At 41.3% G+C, this 18,601-nt stretch overlaps 2 protein-coding genes across 2 annotated transcripts; one reads left to right on the forward strand and one right to left on the reverse strand.

Annotated features, from left to right (window-relative positions):
* Positions 1-1,147: 1,147 nt before the first annotated feature.
* Positions 1,148-3,859, forward strand: si:ch211-170d8.2 (uncharacterized protein LOC571755 homolog). The gene is made up of 3 exons (XM_052067584.1): positions 1,148-1,943; positions 3,139-3,283; positions 3,398-3,859. The coding sequence occupies exons 1-3, from the start codon at positions 1,511-1,513 to the stop codon at positions 3,699-3,701; spliced, it is 882 nt and encodes a 293-aa protein (XP_051923544.1). The 5' UTR covers positions 1,148-1,510; the 3' UTR covers positions 3,702-3,859.
* Positions 3,860-4,233: 374 nt separating this feature from the next.
* mlec (malectin) lies at positions 4,234-17,879 on the reverse strand. Its single transcript, XM_052067585.1, has 6 exons — positions 17,673-17,879; positions 17,099-17,341; positions 14,849-15,027; positions 12,478-12,654; positions 10,778-10,835; positions 4,234-9,643 (listed from the first exon to the last, which is right to left on the reverse strand). Exons 2-6 carry the CDS (start codon positions 17,301-17,303, stop codon positions 9,399-9,401), a joined length of 864 nt encoding a protein of 287 aa, XP_051923545.1. The 5' UTR covers positions 17,304-17,341; positions 17,673-17,879; the 3' UTR covers positions 4,234-9,398.
* Positions 17,880-18,601: the final 722 nt, after the last annotated feature.

The raw sequence follows: 18,601 nt of genomic DNA on the forward strand, positions 1-18,601 counted from the left end.
TTACTATATACATGGTCGTTTTTTTTCGTCTAAAAACGCTTTATTAATAATGGTAGTTTTTTTTTGTTGTTCTAAAAACGCCTTACTGTACATGGTGGGGGTTTTTTCGTCTAAAAACGCTTTACGAATCATGGTCGTTTTTTTCGTCTAAAAACGCTTTACTAATCATGGTCGTTTTTTTCGTCGAAAAACGGCTTACTATACATGTTTTTTTTTTAATCTAAAAACGCTTTACTAATCATGGTCGGTTTTTTTTTGTCTAAAAACGCCAAACTATACATGGTCGTTTTTTTTCATCTAAACGCCTTACTATACATGGCCGTTTTTTTCCCGGCTAAAAACGGCGTACAATACATGGCAGTTTTTTTTCCGTCTAAAAATGCCTTACTATACATGGTGTTTATTTCGTCTAAAAACGCTTTACTAATCATGGTGGGGTTTTTTTTGTCTAAAAACGCCTGACTATACAAGGTCGGTTTTTTCGGCTAAAAACGCTTTACTATACATGGTGTTTTTTTCCATCTAAACGCCTTACATGGTCGTTTTTTTTATCTTATCTTAAATAAAGCAATGCGGAGTATATTTTCCAAATGTTTCTTTTTGTCATCTTTTTACAAAAATAGCTTTGGCTGATGTCCCTACAAATAACTGCTGTCGATGTTTTTCTTTTATAAGATCCCAACAATTCAACCAATTAATCAGATCTAAACGGCGTTTGACTCTATCACTGTCGTTTTTTTAAAAACATTGTTTTAAGTCTTCTGTGTAGGTTGAAAACAGTAAGACGCCTATTTTGACAAGTGAGTAAGGATTAGAAAGTAGCAGTTTCCTAAAGTAGGGAGAAAAATGTGTAAAACACTTTCAGGACACTAAAGACGTTCGGAAAGTAGAGAAAATTCTACTTGAGTTAAACAAGAAAGTGTGTGGTTTTGTTACTAGCCACTGTTGACCGATTATTGTGTTGTATTTGTTTCAAACGGCTTGATACAAATTAATCCATATCGCCTATTGGTGAGCTGTCCATAATTAGTGGAAGCTGAGAGAAGAGGCGCATGTGAATGATCTGAGCGATTTCTATGCCCATACCGACCTCGGCTTGTAACGCCTTAATTTCAAACGTTCCAAAAGCTTGGCGAAAGACGCCGTCGTTTAAAAAGCGCAAACTCATTCTTAGAAAACATCATTCGCGATCTGTCGGCAATTTGTGCGCCTCGTCAACATAGCGATGGTGCAAATATGGAGTATAAGTAATTGGAGTCATTAGCTAAGTGGCTGAATATGAATGGACCGAGTCGGCGCTCGTCGGGGCGCCTCATTATGCAAGCGCATTAAAAGAAAGCGGCAGGGGGTCAAGTGGGCACGAACAAAAAGAGGGGCAGGGATCGGGACGACGGCCAGGATTCAAATTCTAAGTGGAAAGTTGTTGCCATTGTGAGTCGGGATATAAAGCAGGCGAGGCGTCCAACCCGGCGGAGGAGAGAAGCTGCAGTTCGGAAAAAGAAGGACCACCATGGCCTCCGCGCACACCCACCATTGGATTGCTTTACTTCTTATCTCCGCGATTACCAGCGATATGGGAGTACGAGGCCGCGCATTGGACGCGCATGGATTCGTAGCACCGTCACCGGGGAGGTCGACTGGGTCCCCGAGACCGTCTTTACGCACGGACCTCCTATGGCGCTGGAGGCGAGGGGCCGCGGAGGCACACCGCGAGCGCTGCGCGGAGCTCACGGCGGCCTGGCAGGAAAGCTGCAATCGTAATAGCCGGGATAATTCCACTGTGGTGCGCCTCGGTGTCAGGCCTCTGTCTGCCTCTGGACCTTCCGGGGGGTTGGTGTTCCCAGAGAAGCCCCTCTTCAGCCTCGTGCGGCGGGTCTATCGGTGTTGTCAGGAGGGACTCAACTGCAGGAGCGTCAAAGGGCTCCAGGGCCGTTTAAGACGAGGTAAAACGGGATCGAGGAAGCATTTTCATCGCCTTTAGTAAACTAGATTAAAATTTAATCGCACATGCAAGCAACAATTGTTTATTTGACCTATATTTACAATATGTAAAATTCAAGGCCCCGGGGCCGACTTCCAGCAACTTTTTGGCCCACTACGAGAGCAATGAAAGTGGGGTTGGTGTTTTCTTGCTAAATAGCTTTGTTTTCATGCAAATTGGTGTTCCCTTTTAACAGAAAGCCATTTCTTTTCCATCAATCCCTTCTTCACATAAGTAAACAATAATTTTATACTAGGTAATTGTCTGCCATGATTCCTGATCTCAAATTTAATCAATTGTTAACAATAATAATTAATTGCCAGGGAAATTTTGTATATGAAACAAAGTAGTGAAGTTGACGTTTTCATAAACATAAGGACCCTACCAAGGAAACCCAGAACTGTGATGTGGCTTGTGACAAAAATGAGTTTGACATCAAAGTAATAATTCAAATACTGAATCAGGTCAATACATTTGTTTACATCTATGACTTCTAGGGGAAGAAAAGGCTAACCTATTGTAAAAAAAAAAAGTTACGAATGCAAATGAACCGGTGGGCCGCTTGTAAAAAAAAAAGTTACGAATGCAAATGAACCGGTGGGCCGCTTGTGGCCCCCAGGCCATACTTTGCCCAGTGCACATGTAGCAGTATTTACATGATGGTGCAGAACCAGGATTTGTTTTTATCCGAGTAATCCAATTTTGTCTCCTCAGAATGTCACCATGAACCAGTACTTCCCATTGTGGAACAACCATGTAAAATGAGCAAAACGGCTTGCAAGATAATGTTAGCGAAATGATCAAATAAACATGAAAAGACTAAAGCAAATACGAGGGATATGTAACCCAAGCAGAACGGCAGATGTCCTTGCAAGCTTCCCTTTTGCATTTTGCCAAGCTGCTTTCTTAAGACATTCTTGCAAAGGCACGTTCATGGCTTGATTAATTCAGTTGTGCACAATGATATCTGCATACAAATGTCCCGTAGCAGGCTTAATGTTCTCTCAGAGACATTGGCGAGACATCCTGCTGACAGATTAACAAGGCATTAGGAGTGAAAACATCACCTCCAGGAAGCTCTTCTGCTCCACTGACGAGAGTAATGTTGCAAAGATTTGAGCGGTCCATGAAATCAATGAGAATTTGCTCGTCCTCAGGTTCGGATGTCGAATTCCTCATCACCAGGGAGGTCTTATCATTGATCATAAAGAGAGCCGAGCTTCACCTTCAGTTTGCGAATCCGCAACAGGTGGACATACATCCTGCACTTCTGTCCTTGGCAAAGAGCAACCTTCCGACAAGGTAATATGTCACCTCTAAACATAAGCTCTCTTCTTTGGAAGGGTGTGTTTGAGAGACTTGTAACAAAGGCGGCGTTCTAATTCCTAAATGTCTCTATGTTGTTTCCATTTCCAGATTTATTTCAAAAGCCCGCGGTAACACCGTGGAGTTGCGCGTGGATCTGCTGTTCCTGTTCCAGAGTCTTCAAGAGGCGGCGGGTGGTCTCGGAAGAGGTCGCCACGTGGTGAACATGCGGAAAGTCATGCTTTCTCCCTCGCTTAAAAAACTGGCTTCAGTGGATCTCCAGGACAATGGCGGAGACGTGTGGGGGGAGCTGGGCTTGGCCTTGGGCTGCAGTCGGGACGGAGTTGACGTGCTCTGCGAAAGCAGCGGGGTTGGCCTCCTCCACACGCCTTTCATAACCCTCTACTACCGATGAAGTCAAACTGAACAGATACTGGACTCAAGTCGACCGAGCCTTTCACTTTTGATCTCATCAAATTAAGACTAATCTGAAATGATGCACTTCTTACTCAAATATATTAACTTATAAATGTTATGGTTTGTAGAAATTATATAAATATATATACACCTGAACATTTTCATTCTGTACTTTTTTTTTAATACACAGAAGAGCTGATGTCATAAGCAAAGTCATGAAAGCGCTGGCCCACTTTATTGGGGCTTCAGTGGTCTTTTTGCAGCTGCTTGTTCAGTCTGCCGTCAGCTTTCCTAGCATGCGCAGTAAAGAGACGTTTTTAGTTGTTGGGGCAGGAGAAGACACCTGGACAAACAAAAGCATGTGGAACTTGGTAGTGACCAGGTCCTTGGGAAACTTCTTTAAAACAGATGAGTGGGGGGGGGATTTATGGAATTTAAAACAAGGGGAAAAAATGTCAGAACCAGGATTATCAAAGCACCCGGATTTCACTTTTAACTTGATGATAGGGTGGAACAACAGAAGCGACTAGTCTGATAAAATAGCACATTTATTAAAAAGAGACAGCATTTATCAGCATTTTGTCACTTTGCATGGATCACATGTGACCGAGTGTCGAGAGACTTGAACACATTTCTCAGTCTGTCTGCTGCTGCCTTCAGGCCTTGCAGGAAAGTTTGTTAATCCAAAACATGTATATGGCATACGGTCGGATCATCCACGGGCCGTCTCACGCACTCGCATCGAGGTGGGTGACGGACTTTTGGGATGTCTGGACGGTGGAGACGTTTGCTGAGGTTTTGCTCTGTAAATTTGTCTCTGTTTCAACACACTCACCTCACGTGTACTGTACAGTTGATTCGTAAATAACAGAGGAGTGGGGCGCGGGGGCAGGCTGGGGCGTTCGGCGAAATGGGGTACAGTATATCACAAAATAAACAGACAAACAATGTCCCCTTAATTACAGAACAATTTCAAAGATTGTGATTTGAGGAGGGTGAAAAGATTTCAACATGGCTGGGGTTGACTTCCCTGATTTATTGGATGCTTCATAAGGTAAGCAAAGAATCAGAAAGCTCTCTGTGTTTAAGAAGATTGCGGATGGAGTGAAGACAAGTCTTTGGTTCTCATATGGAAAGACAGAGTGGATCTTCATTCCCCTCCGGTGCTTTTATGAGCGCGATGAACTAACAATACCGGGGCCAATGTCTAAAAATAAAATCGGTGTCGGCTTATGTTTGACAGAAGTCTCCCACGTTCCACATAATTTCTCGTGGAACAAATTGACCAAGTACAAATGAAATTCTGCTGACCGATGAAGCTTCCTTCACTCCGGCAAGAGCTGTTTGCGTGGAGTGATAACTCCAGGGGAAAAAAAGGCTCATGATGGTAAAGCACAATGTATTCGATAATTCAAGGCAACGACAATGACACACAAGGCAGTGCAAAAAGTTCACACCAATAAAATGTTAAAACTATTCCAAGCAAAAAAACATCCTGAGGCAACATTTCACACACTAAATCCAAACGCAGAACAACGTATCTCCAGATCAGCCCCACTCAGATTTAAATTACAACATGATCAAATGGAAGAACCACACATTTTCAGAGAAGCTCATTTATATGTTTTCATGACAACCATTTCTTTTGTCTGTCAGTTCCATTTTGTTGTTGTCTCATACTTTGTCGCAACAGCTGTTCCTCTCCTAAAGAAACGTCATGTGTATCTTAAAGAGAAAGCCAAAACAAAAACAAACAAAGTCCCAACATCTCAGTTCAAACTGAGAAGCGAACCGTTGAACGAAAATGTGTGATTTCTACCATATATACACATGTGACCACTGCCATCAGCAAATGTTCTGAGTGCAATTTTGAATGATGTTTTTGCACCCTTTTGGACAGGGGAAGAAGATGCTCACATCTTGCGACAAAGGAAAGAAAATGGCACCACATTATTCTGTGTTCTACTATCAGTCAACGAAAAAAAAAAAGAGGAGCAAGGAAGGATCCACAGCACATAAATTTGTAATTGGGTTGGATGCAGGTGGCATTGACATGTTAAGACTTATCAATTGAACATGAAAAAAATGCAATGCATTTTTAACAAGAGGATTGAGAACAAATTTCTTAGAAAATTGTTTGGTCTTGTGCAAGGGCCAAGACTGTATGTAACACAAAGAGGAGGTCATGACAATGAGGTCATGGGCATCAAAGTAGTTGCAGGGATTTAAAAAAAAAAAAGTTTAGTCAACAACCAAAAATTGCTGAACTAAACCTTAAAGTTTTCATTGGTATGAAAAAAGGAAAGATAAAAGTAGGCCGGATGTTTTTTTAAGACAAGAGGTTTTTTTTAAAAGGCTGCTGGGAATTCAAAAGGACATGGAGTAAACATTTGTTTGGAACCACCAGTGATGTTGTGCTTTCTTCTTGTCAATGGAAAGCACTCTTGAGCCATTTCATGGATAGAAGACGGGCGCAATGACGGCCACAGGCTACTTGTGGGAACTCCGTGCCGTTATCAGACAACAAAACTGCATGCTTAACAAACCGAGTCGCAACAGTGAACAAATAATTGTAAGGGAATGCAGACTCCCTCTTGTTTTGTCACAAACTTAGATAAAGTGAGGTCTGATGATGAAAGTAATTTTTTTAAGCTACTACCTAGTTCAAAACGTGCAACAATTTCAAATGACACTTATTGGTGAACTCAAAAGCTGGCAAACTAAGGAAAAGACAAGAACGGAGAAATGCAAAGATTGAGGTCTTTCCAAGGTGTGGATTTTGAAACAGAGCCATCCTAATCACCTGACTGCTGCTGAGGAGACTCGTGAGGTCTCCAGCTCTTGCAAAGTTGTTTGAACATTTACATGTACTGTAGTCCATAACCTTGATATCCAGCATAATGTCCATGTACATACACTACACACTTCAGCACACTAGGAGAATGACCGAGCGCACAGGTCGAATGACTGCCTTACAATAGCAACATTTTTTCCCCCACTACTGATGACACTTTTGGCCTGACCAGTCAAAACTCGAGGTGTCCTTTGCAGCAAATTCTAGACCTATCTCAAAACTTTCCTTCTTAACCAAGGTTGTCAAGAAAGTGATTTCATCAATTCTGCAACTTCTTAAACTCAGACGGACTTAATTACAATCAGGTTACTGACCTCATCGCAGAACGCAAACAGCTCTTATTAAAGTACTAAATGTTATGAGATTGAACAGTGACGCAGGGAAGGTGTCGGTGCCAATTGTATTGGTGCAGCATTTGATAAAATATATCACAATAGACTGTTGAACTGGTTAGAAACTTGAAAGGGGTTAAATGGAACAGTCCTAAAATGGTCCAGGTGTTACTTGGTGACCACTGGAAGTTGTGAATCTGAATGTACATGACATGTGACGTCCCTCAAGGGCCAGAACTTTGACCGCTTTTGTTCAGTCTGTAAATGTTACCTTTCGGTCAAATGCTTCACAACGTCAATGTTGGCTGTCATGTTTGTACAGATGACACACAGCTATATTTATTAATGTCCCCAAATGACAGCAGTTTGAACTGTCACAATGTCATCGAGAGCAAATTAACAGCTGGTTGAAACAACATTTCCTTCAGCTAAACCAAAACAAAACATATGTCATTGTTTTTGGTAATAAAGAAGAGGATTTCTCTTCGAAAACACTGCATTTTGAAACCAAAGGCCAAGTCTGAAAGCTTGGGTCACTGATACGACTCAGACCGGACTTTCAACACTCATATCAAATAACATCACTAAAACAGCCTTTTTACCAGCTGAAACATGTACCGGTATCCAGACTGAAGGGTTGCATCCTCTCGGCAGACTAGGAGAGACTTAACTATAAACTAATTGTCTACTGAAGATAAAAGTAATGGTCTTCTGACTGTACCCCCTCAAAAGAGAATGATTCAGAAAGCTATAGCTTGTGTTCTGACCAGAACAAGGAGAAGATATGAATCCAGTGCTACAGGCTTTAAAGGGGAAGTCAACCAGATAATGTTCCTTGCAGTAATATTTTTGATGCGGCTCTAACAGTCTAAACACGGCATTCTTATTAAGAGCAAACTCCACCGCTTTTTAGCCAACTAAGGGGGCGGCCATTTTGCCAGTATCTGTTGATTGAAAATGACATCACAGTTGCTCAAGGCTCAGGTAAGGACCAATCACTGCTCACCTGTTTTCTGAAGCCGAGGCGTGATCGGTCATTACCCGAGCGACTGTGATGTTATTTGCAGTTGACAGCTAGTGGCAAAATGGCAGACGCCTGAAAAGGACAAAAACGGGTGGATTTTACTGCTTAACTCATATTCCACAAATGCAAGATTAATCAGAATGCCATGTTTAGACTAGCGGTGCTGCATAGAACCAATTATTGTAAAAACTTTTTGGAGGGTTGACTTCCCTTTAAGCTGGCTCCCAATCAGCGGTAGATTAGTTTTTAAAGTTCTGCTACTGGTCGACAAATCACTGATGGTTTAGGTCCTGAATCCATTAAAGACATGCTGTCTGGCTCTGGCCCCACAATTGGCCTCATGAGGGTCTCGGGTGTGCAGGAGCCTATCCCAGCTGTCTTCATGTAGTATGGTGGGTACTCCCCGAAATGGTTGCCAAGTGATTAGAAAATAAATGGCTGGATTGATGTAAGGCTCTGAGATCTGCACACTTGAGTCAATTAGTGGAGCCCAGAGTTCAAAGTAAACATGGTGAAGCAGCATGTACCTGTTATGCTGCACACAAACGGAATAAGATATCCTTTATTTGTCCCACACTGGGGAAATTTACAGTCTACAAGATACCCAACATAAGTGAGGTCAGTCCCAAGTGTAACTGCTTTCAAGGTCCTTTCAATGTTTGAATTTTTTTGTTGACATTTCTTTTGTCATTTTAGAAACCCACTAATTTCTTTACTTTAAAATGTCGAAACTTTTTTGTTCATGTATTTAAATGTTGTCAATGTACTTTCAGCATTTTCTGTAAGCTACTTTTGTTTTTCTCTTGTTTGGTTCCGAATGTCGTTAACTGTTGTGTTTGTAAATGCTTGTCTGGGCTGTGTCTGCTTGAGTGAAGCACAGTGAGTTGCCTTGTGTTTGAAATGTGCCTTATAAATAAAGCTGCCTAGTGAGAAGAAAGCGCGTAGAAGCACATGGACTTTAAGATGGATATTAAATCTATTGAATATGAATGCACACAGGGCTTTCCATATCATGTGAGATTACGCCACACATACAATGGACTAATTCGACACAGAAAGGCAAGTAGCCAAAACGATGGCTATATTTCCACATAGTTCATCTTGTGGTTTATTCCGTATGGAGCCTGTTTCTAATCCCACGTATGGCCAGAGGATGAAGACTGTGTCAGACAAAGTGTGGCTTTCCCCATGCTGCGTGCAAAATACTGAAAAGTTGGTACAGCGGCCCCCGGGGAAGAACGGTGTGTTTGCTGAGCTCAGACCTTTGAAGACTTCATCTGGAATAGGAAATGGATGAAGCATGTCATTCAAAGTGGAGAGCAGAAGGTAGAAGGCAAACGTTCACCCTGCTCGCCTTCTCTCTTGCCTCCTCCTGCACTTATTGTCCTCCGTGGTCCAGATTTCCTCCGAGTCATGTGTATGATTTACCTCCTCGAAACGCCCGCATCCCACCCTCCCCTCACCTGTCGTGTCCGTCCAGTCATCTCACAGCCGACAGAGACAGAACAAAGTGGGGATGAAGACGCCAAACGCCACCAGGATGGGGAACATTAGGCTGCTGTTGTCGGCAGCGTAGGGGTTCGGCGTTCGGGGTCCCGACTGGACCCTGGGCTTAGAATCCGGCGGGAGCTTCTTCTTGCCTCCATCGTCCCCTCCCTCTCCATCTTCCTCTTCTTCCTCATCGTCCTCGTGCTTCTCCAAGCCAGGGTGAGGCTGGAGTTTTGGTACATCTTTTCACAAGAAAAGGAGCGTCACAGAAAAATGAGATTCATTTTGTGGAAGTTTCAGTACTAGTTCAATTCCCGTTTGGGGGAATATAATCCAAGTACATGTGAACAAAATTGTCGGTGACACTTTAAATGAAAGAAAAACAGATAGCGTTCAAAGAAAGAACTTCATAAAACATCTATTGAAAATTCACCTCTGAAAATCAAAACATTGCTTTTCACTTGTGGTTCAACAGAAAAAAACCCTCATGAAACAGGCCTGGAAAAAAATAATTTGACAATCTTTAATCAGGGTACAGTATGTCCTCTAATTAGCATCGTCTGTCCCTTCAAAGTTGTCATGAGTCAGGCGGACTTTTTAAAGGTTGACAAGCAGTCACTGTGCTGTTTGGTGATGTGGTGTGTACCACACTAAACATGGGCCAGGTGAAGTGAGTGAAAGCGTTGATTCAGGAGATTACAAACATAGACAAGAATGCTAATGGTAGAGGCTACGATACCATCCCCAAGCAGCTTGACGTTCCTGCAGTTGCACATATTTAGAACTTCAAAATAAGTCCATGGGGCTGTAGCCAACCTTTATAGATGTGGTTATAGACGAAAACTGATGACAAATTAAAAAGAAGGATAATACGAATGGTAACAAAACCCAGAAGAAACCTCCAATGAAATTAAAGGTGAACTCCAAGGTCAAGGATCTGATACTAATGTGTACGATTGCACCATCTGCTGTCATTTGAGTGAAAGTGGACTTCATAAGAGACAACCAAGGAAGATAGAGACTGGGTTTTGAAAAACTGCATGTTGACAAGCAACAAAGCCTCTGTGAGAATCTCCTCTGGGAAGACAGGACCAAATTGGAGCTTTTTGGCAAGGCACATCACCATCGTTTTTGTTCAGGGCTGTTTCATGACCCCCCCCCCCCCCCCAATATTCTGTTGTACTTTAATTCAAAAGCAGTATCTGATTTTCATCGTCTAATTCTCATGACATTTAAATGTAGTCTTACTTTTGTCAGATTAAAGTTCTTTTTCTGTGACCACTGGGGTTCCAACAATTCTGTTCAAACATGTACTGTACATTAAACAGCAAATGAATCATCTACAATAAGAATCTGAAGAAGAAAAAAAAGCCTACCTTCTGGTGTTCCCTTCATTACATAGAGGGCGCAGACCTTTGGGTTATCATAATAGCCCTGAAATACAGAAAAGATCCAACAAAGTCATCACACAAGAGGCAACATATCTTTTGCTTGAGAAATCACTTTGCTAGTTTTTTTCAAATGACACATAGCTCCACAAATATGACATCTGTGTGGATGAAGGACAAAACGATCAGGACTTCAGAGCGCAAAACCTTGACTAAACTTACAGATGAAAGGTTGACCCACTTGTACAGTGGAACCAAATTCGATTAAAGTAATATGCAAATTTCCAAGAAGTCCTCCAGTTGTCGGCAAATAGGAAGACCGAAAGCTTTTTGTCACGCTGCTGTCCTGTGATCGACTAATACAAAGTCCTTCATTGGTTGGCCCACCATAAATCCTTTTGAAATCGAAGCCTCGGGCAAGCTGGACACCATTTGTCACTTGTTCTCAAACTTAAAGGCCGTCTCCTCAGCGCTAAGATCAGCCAAGTATGCATATGACACACAAGACATCTTTACTTTGATTGCAAGTCCCGCAGATAAAGAGCAAACTCACTCTTAAAGTTGTGCCGGTGTAATATTCATGCCAAAATGCAGCGAAAGTTCAAAACTTAAAGTGTCATAATTCTTCATCCTCACTGTCGCAGCAAGAAAAAAAAGAACTGTGCGTTGTGAACTCAGACAATCCCCAAAGGCAAACCATTTTCCTCGGTCCGTCCAACTTGGAACAGGTGATCCATGTTTTTATTTAATCTAGTTATGATTCCTGCAATGTATTCTGGAATCTTCAGAAAACCATTTAGCACAAGAGTTGATCCAAAACGCTGGCTCAAGGCTTTGAACCTCCATCAAAACCACTTGAGCACATCATACCAGTCCTTCCTGCCCTTTACTAGCTACTGTACCCGTCATTGTATTTTGGAGCTGTCAAAACCATGAGCCTGAGAACTTGGCATGGTCATTGAGGTCTTGACACACAGCCTGTAAACCCCGTCTGCTCTTTTATGGCAACGGAGCCTGCGTCGTTCAAGTTCCAAGATTATGGAACTCTTCCAAGTGACCAAAGACAGCCTACATCATTGTCTTCTCTTCTAAAAGCTCACTTATTTGGGTTAAAGTTTACACCCCCCCCCCAGACAAACTGAATTATATAACACTTGGCAAATAAATAAAGTTCTATTATCATTTTATTGTTATAATATAGTGGTACCATGACTTATGAATACCCCACCTTCAGGGTTTTTAAATTATGGCTTGGTCTTTTTTTTTTTTTTACTTTGCGCGATGAACAATCCTTTCGATACAGTGCTGTTCAAGTCAAGTCAGGAAAAAAAAATAATTATGTAATGCCCTCACATGCGGGCAATGAGAGCAGGTCACCAATCCACTTTGAGTCGTTTATTGAAAAAGACAGTCAAACACACAAATTGATGAAATCAATCACACCCTTTAAAGGGATGAATTACACACATTCAGTAACTACACTTCATGAAACCAATCGATTTAAATTCACTTTAATTACGTTTTTATACAACAGCGTTATTTTCTTTACCAAAAAAAACTGCAGCTGGAACATATTACTGGTATTTTAACTTACTTCAATTGGAAAAATTAAATCAACTGAAGCTATAAGTCACAGTACCATTATATAAACTGCTTTTTCCAAGTGTTTCTGGTCACATTGAACTCACCTTTACAAACTCTACCGTGAGCTTCCCGTTAAATGTGGACACCTCTCCTTGCACACTCAGCTTGCCACGTCGAATGGAGAAGGCCACTATTTCATCGTGCGCTGTACTGTGACCCACTCGATCAAAGATATCCAGGTCCTTCACCACCACGTGGCCGTTTAGCCGAACATCAAATACCTGTTAAACCACGATGCGTGACTTGGGACATATTTCACATTGATTGAACATGAAACAATTCATGGCAATGGTCAACAACTTTTAATCGGAGAGGGCTTACTGTACCACTAAAGATATTTTGATGTTAATTAAAAACATGTTTAACTTTTTATAGCATGTTAAGTTCGGGAGATATTTTCATTGTTTTTAAGTTTGAACTTTAAAAACGTGCACAATACAGATTTTAATGAACCAAAATAATCACCCAAATGTTTTTTATTGCTGTAGTAAGAAAAACTTCAACCAGATGGCTGATCAAGTAAACGAAAGGAAAAAACAAACATATAAAAAAAATGCCACCATGTTTTTTTCTTGTTTTCCAAAAATACTGTAAAACAACTTTTAATTATGCTGCGTGGCTGACGAGAGTCTTTTCTCCACCAAGCGAGAGTGTGTCACACACTGTACCGGCTGCTAATCTGAACTGGGTTGCCAAATTTCTTTGCTTTTATTCTCGACACAGCATGTTCACCCCATATGGATACTCATTTACAATCATGTGTGAATTTATTTCCATGAGGTTTTCAAAAATAAAACCTGAGTGAAAGAAATATATATACAGTATATATAATTCAAGTTTATCAATTTGATATTAACAATGTTTAAAAATAAGCCCATGAGAATTTCAAAAGTGAAAATGTAGCAAATTAATTTGTAGATAAGTTCAGACGAGGTCACCCCAAAAATATCTTTTTAGCACAGTGGTTCTTATCCTGGGTTCAATCGAACACCATGGGTTCGGCGAGTCAGGTCTCAGGGGTTCGGAGGAGCCTCTGAGGTTAAGACACACCCGTCTCAACATGTCAATTAGTTATGATACACCCACTGCAGATGATCACATTACATTGCTTGTCCAATCAGTGCTGCGGGAAATTTGGTTCACTCAGTAGTCGTGTGACTGCCGTGATAGTACGTCATGCACGGTCCATTTTCTGCACAATTAAAAAAACTTAAACTTGTGTCTTGAAGTTGTATTTTTTTCAGTTTTTAACAAATGTGTTTTAATGTCTTGAATTTGTAAAAAATCTTAGTTTTATTTTTCACTAATGAAGGGTTCGATGAATGTGCATTTGAACTCGTTGGGTTCAATACCTCCAACAAGGTTAAGAACCACTGGTTGAGCATCTCCATTTCAACCAGTAGGCCCACATGTTGGGGGGTAATCGAAGGTGGCAAGGGTTGTTTTGACATCTTTCATTTAACACTGAACCAATTCATCAGTGTAGAAGATATTTGAAGCTATAGTACATTTATTTTTATGTACTGCATTGCGTATAGTGTGGCAGCTACCGGATACAGTAATACATCACCGATTTCTCATGATTTGCCGGTGGGCCTTTGAAATGATGACTGATTGGATGAAAACAAGGAAATGAGAGATGAGAACAAAGGTCTTCTGTTGTCGTGCCTTGTCACTAAGCGTGGAAGGTTAGAAGACGTGTCAAATGTTATTTTAGTTTGTGCTCCAAGCTGCTAAAAATTAATGGGTGGACGCCCGAAATGAATCAATACAGTATTCAGAATTGTTTGGTACTGTACCAGAAACCGCAATCGGAATTGTTCAAATTCAAAGAATGCCCAACCCGACACTATGTTTTGTTCTCGGTCATTTGTACACTTGTCAGTGATCACTTAATGGAACGTAATGACACGTATTTCATGCTAGAGTCAAGAATGTAACCAGTGGGTGAAACGAAAGGATAGTGTGATGGATGTCGGTTAAAAAGAGCACAGCTGAAGATTTTTTAAAAATGGCTGTTGGACATTCTTATTGACTGCTCATTTTAGAGATTGATCAGCCACATTGGCTGGTGATCAAAAAAAGTTTATTTAGAACCCAGGTTGTAATTTATAGCTACTGTATGACGAAAATCCCACCTATTGCCGAACCGAACCCATTTTGCCTTGTACTGGCTTGTGCTGACGACTGAAGATGACATCACAGAGCCTATGACTTTGCTTGCAAATGTCACATGACCAGACCCAGGAAACAGGTGAATTGAGCCGTTTGGCACTGTAATGTCATTTCCAGTGAACAGAAAACGGCAGGCGAAGACAAAAAAACCAAACCCGATATAGTCCCAAAATACAACATTGCTAAATATATTACAATATTATCATTATTTATTGACGTGCGGGATGCCTTCATGATTACCTTTTGCTGTGACTGGGCAAAGTAAACTTCTGCATACTTCATTACGAGTATATAGTCGCCTTCCTCACGTATTGGAATGTCATATCCAAAAGTGTCTTCATTGTAGCGCTCTGTCTGGTACAGAACTTGATCTTCCGGACTGGAGCGCAGGATCGGCAAACGCATCCCATAGTCAGAGGCTATGAAGAAAAATAAAACCGTATTTGCACTCAGAAACGTTAATACATTGCTGCAGTCGATGGAGCATGTTGACAGTTTTGAATCTATAGAAGTGCCATACTATGTGTGTGCTCGCCCTGACCTTTCTGGACTTGCTTTAAACCCTTCTGTCTCAAATGACAAGCTAGAACAGAGTTTACACCCTTTATTGTTGTGACCAGTGCTGAAGCACAAAAATGTTCTGCTAGCTGGGACAATTTGATCAGCACCCACTTTTTTGCATACTTGACAGACACCGGAGAGGGAGGGGGCATTCAGGGGTTCATGTACTGTATTGCTGATTCCTCATTATTCTGTAGCTATTTGCAGAAGCTGCACCATGTGGATGTTCCTTTTCTTACATTGGGCAACAGCTTGTACATGTGCGTCACTCTAAGCCACCATGACACTAGATTCACAACAAACTGATAATATTACCCTAGATTTACTGTTGATAATGCCTTTCAAGGGAACCAAGGACGCTTGGAAAGTTACAATGTTTACTATGTTTGCGGAGGAGTATGGCCACAGGCTTGTATAGCTGCCAGGCTTCGTAGCAAACAGCGACGTGGTGGAAGATTCAAGTAGCGGTCTGACTGGCGTATGAGGTTGGTGCAGGGCAGAGTAGTAAACTCCTGAAGGTGACGCAGACAAAAGGTCTGGATTGCTACATGCAGTTAGCTACACGGAAGTTAACAAGTGATAAGCTTGTAACGGCTCGTTGTTCAATTACTGTCGGGCGGAAACCTTGCATGTCAAACAATAGTTAATTTCATGTTTTCTCTGAAATCAATGCTTTTTTTGGCCTGCTCCCATTTCATTTGTTATTTGTACTCAAGATTAACCAATTTTCAGGGTTGAAAATGGCTTGAGGATATTAACACTCCTTAATGCTCAAAATGTCTATAGTGTTATGGAATTCTGCCACTTTCTTCGGTCTGCAGAAACCATGTGGCCTAATTGCTGCCTATATTAAAAGTCTGCATGTTATTTAAACAACAAGTGAAAATAGTAAGATTAGATACATTTGAGTACGTTTGGTTCGTTAAATCCAATGAAATTATAGGAATTCTAGTTTTATTTATTAGCAGAGGTTGAAAAAAATATTTTATTGAGAAGAGTGACTGGATTCTCTCCGTTACATCCGTCTGACTGACTCGTAACGCATGTCAAGATGCTTATTGTCTCGGTCACGTAACGTTAATATTAAATTCACAAGCTAACAAAATTTGCAGGAAAAAAAAGACATTTGAAAAGTTTCTTTGCAACGGGGAAACGGCTCAGTGAGGATTCAACACAGTAGCTTGTGCCCAAGAAGAAAAAGATGCATTTCACAGATAATACCAGGACACCTACTGGGAAGATTTATCGCAACAAGTGATTCCCATTCAAAGCACCAATCCTGCGCTGCAAAATATGTGGCGAGTGGCTCTTAAATAAAGCCGAAATACAGACAAATTAAAGCTGAAAGTCTGGAGTTAAAATAAAATAGTTTCATTTCAATACCATTGTGCTGGTATTTAGAGCCATAAAATGAGAATATCTATGTATTTGACGAACACCTCATCAGTTAAGTATGGTGGTAGTAATGCAATAGTTCAAAATCATATGTAGGGTTCATGTAATTTAATGTAAAGTAAAGCAGCTTTGTTCTTCTATGCCTGTGTGCCAGCGACCTGTTGGAAGTCATAACAATCAAAATGCCCTTCAACTAGATGCCAAAAAGTACACAAGTTACCTGTGTATAGCCGCTTTTTGTAACATCTTTGTTTAGTGGTGTGCCATGAGATTTTCATATTGTAAAATACAACTGGTTGCCTCAATTAATGAATGTGGTGGCTCAAATAATGAATGTGGTAAACACCAAGGTATCATCTGCGTTTTTTCGCTTCCAATACAGCAAAATACACGCCACGGTGTATTCGCTACACTCCATTATTGTTACGTTTTAACAATTTGTAGCTTTTGTTTTATTGCTTTATTTGCACTAGTTTGATTAGATTAATACTGTGCATGTTGGGTCATGCTGATACATTACTGCAGATGACTCACCTTTACCGAGTTTGCCTTCCAAAGGGTCCTTTTTGAAGTGAATACCGTGCACGTCTACGTGCGATTCCCCTCCTGCATTGACAGCCCAGATCACCCTTTCGGTCAAGCTGGGGGGGCCGCCGCCGTCCGCCCAACACTGCACAAACAGCACGGACAGCACCGCTGCAACCAGCCCGGCGAAGAGCTGCGCCGTGAGCCGCTGCATCGCCGCACACACTCCCGGTCTTCAATATGGGACAGGCACTGTCAAAGGAGCCACAGTTTCAGTCCATAACGTCCGAGATTAGCAGGTCTTCAAAGTGAGCTAGCAAGCCTGACGTGATGACATGCATGCAATATGATCGGAGTTGGCTAGCCAGGATGCTAGCAGTAGCAAGAAAGAACACACGACAGCAAAAACATTCACAATTATTAAAGACGTAGATGGATAAGTTCATATCATTATTAAACATGCCAGTAATTGTATCGGAATAGCAACTAAAATAAGATTAATAGTCGCCAGTTATGATAGCTATCGTACCTGTCTAACCAGAAATACGTGGTCTACTACAGAAGGGGCTACCATGTGTCTTACCTTTTCCTCGGAAACGCGGAAATGTGATCAAAGTGAATGCCAAGCACTAGTGATATAGTCTCACTGGATACATACACTGACGGATGATTTCAGTGTTGAAAGCGTTCATATATTGGCAGATGGTGGAGGTCTCAGTCTGGAACACTTGACGACTTTCATTCAAAGTGTGTGTATCTGCACTGGCTGCTAGCGGCAGTGCAACGTAATCGACAGGTGAGTGACATATATTTTGACCAATCGCATTTCACAGGCTGGCTTAACGACGCCCTTCAAGGCTCCGATCGAACATGAAACCCGAGGCATGTTTTCTAAATGTGCTATGCATATATGCTTTTGAAGTCACCCATATTTGTGTTTCAGAAAATAGTTTTTAAGTGAGAAAAACTATGAAAATAGTAACTTAAATCATCACGTAATATTATACGCGTGGCCTTGACGTTTCGCCACGCCCCCATTTTCCGGTTCGTACATTCGTTCCGTGTATGGTTGAGCTTTTGTCCAATCAGAAAGGTCCAACGCAGCTCGCTACACGAGAGGGTCGGGCAAAGTGGAGCGACCAAACAAGTTACCATGGTGACATTTAATCAGTTCCATATATGACAGATTCCTCACCGTGGAGTATTATTAAACACACCGGTGGTCAGCAGATGTGATAAAACCTTATATGAAGTAAACACAGGGGAACGTAACAACAGATGGCATTCATATAGCGAGTAAACACAGTGAAATTGTTTTCACAAGGTTAATACTTTGGGTAAACATTTCTTACTCTTAGTGGATACACTTTTCTCCAAGTGACATCTGCCCAAAGCGCAAATGTATTTAGTCTATGGAATACATTTGAGTTAGCTTATCCTTTCTGTGAAATGACACAAAATGTACGATAAACAATTCAATGGGCAAGAGGGTGGCCATTCATGACATCATTT

This window comes from Hippocampus zosterae, chromosome 6 (assembly GCF_025434085.1).
Source record: "Hippocampus zosterae strain Florida chromosome 6, ASM2543408v3, whole genome shotgun sequence".
Classification (NCBI taxonomy): domain Eukaryota; kingdom Metazoa; phylum Chordata; class Actinopteri; order Syngnathiformes; family Syngnathidae; genus Hippocampus; species Hippocampus zosterae.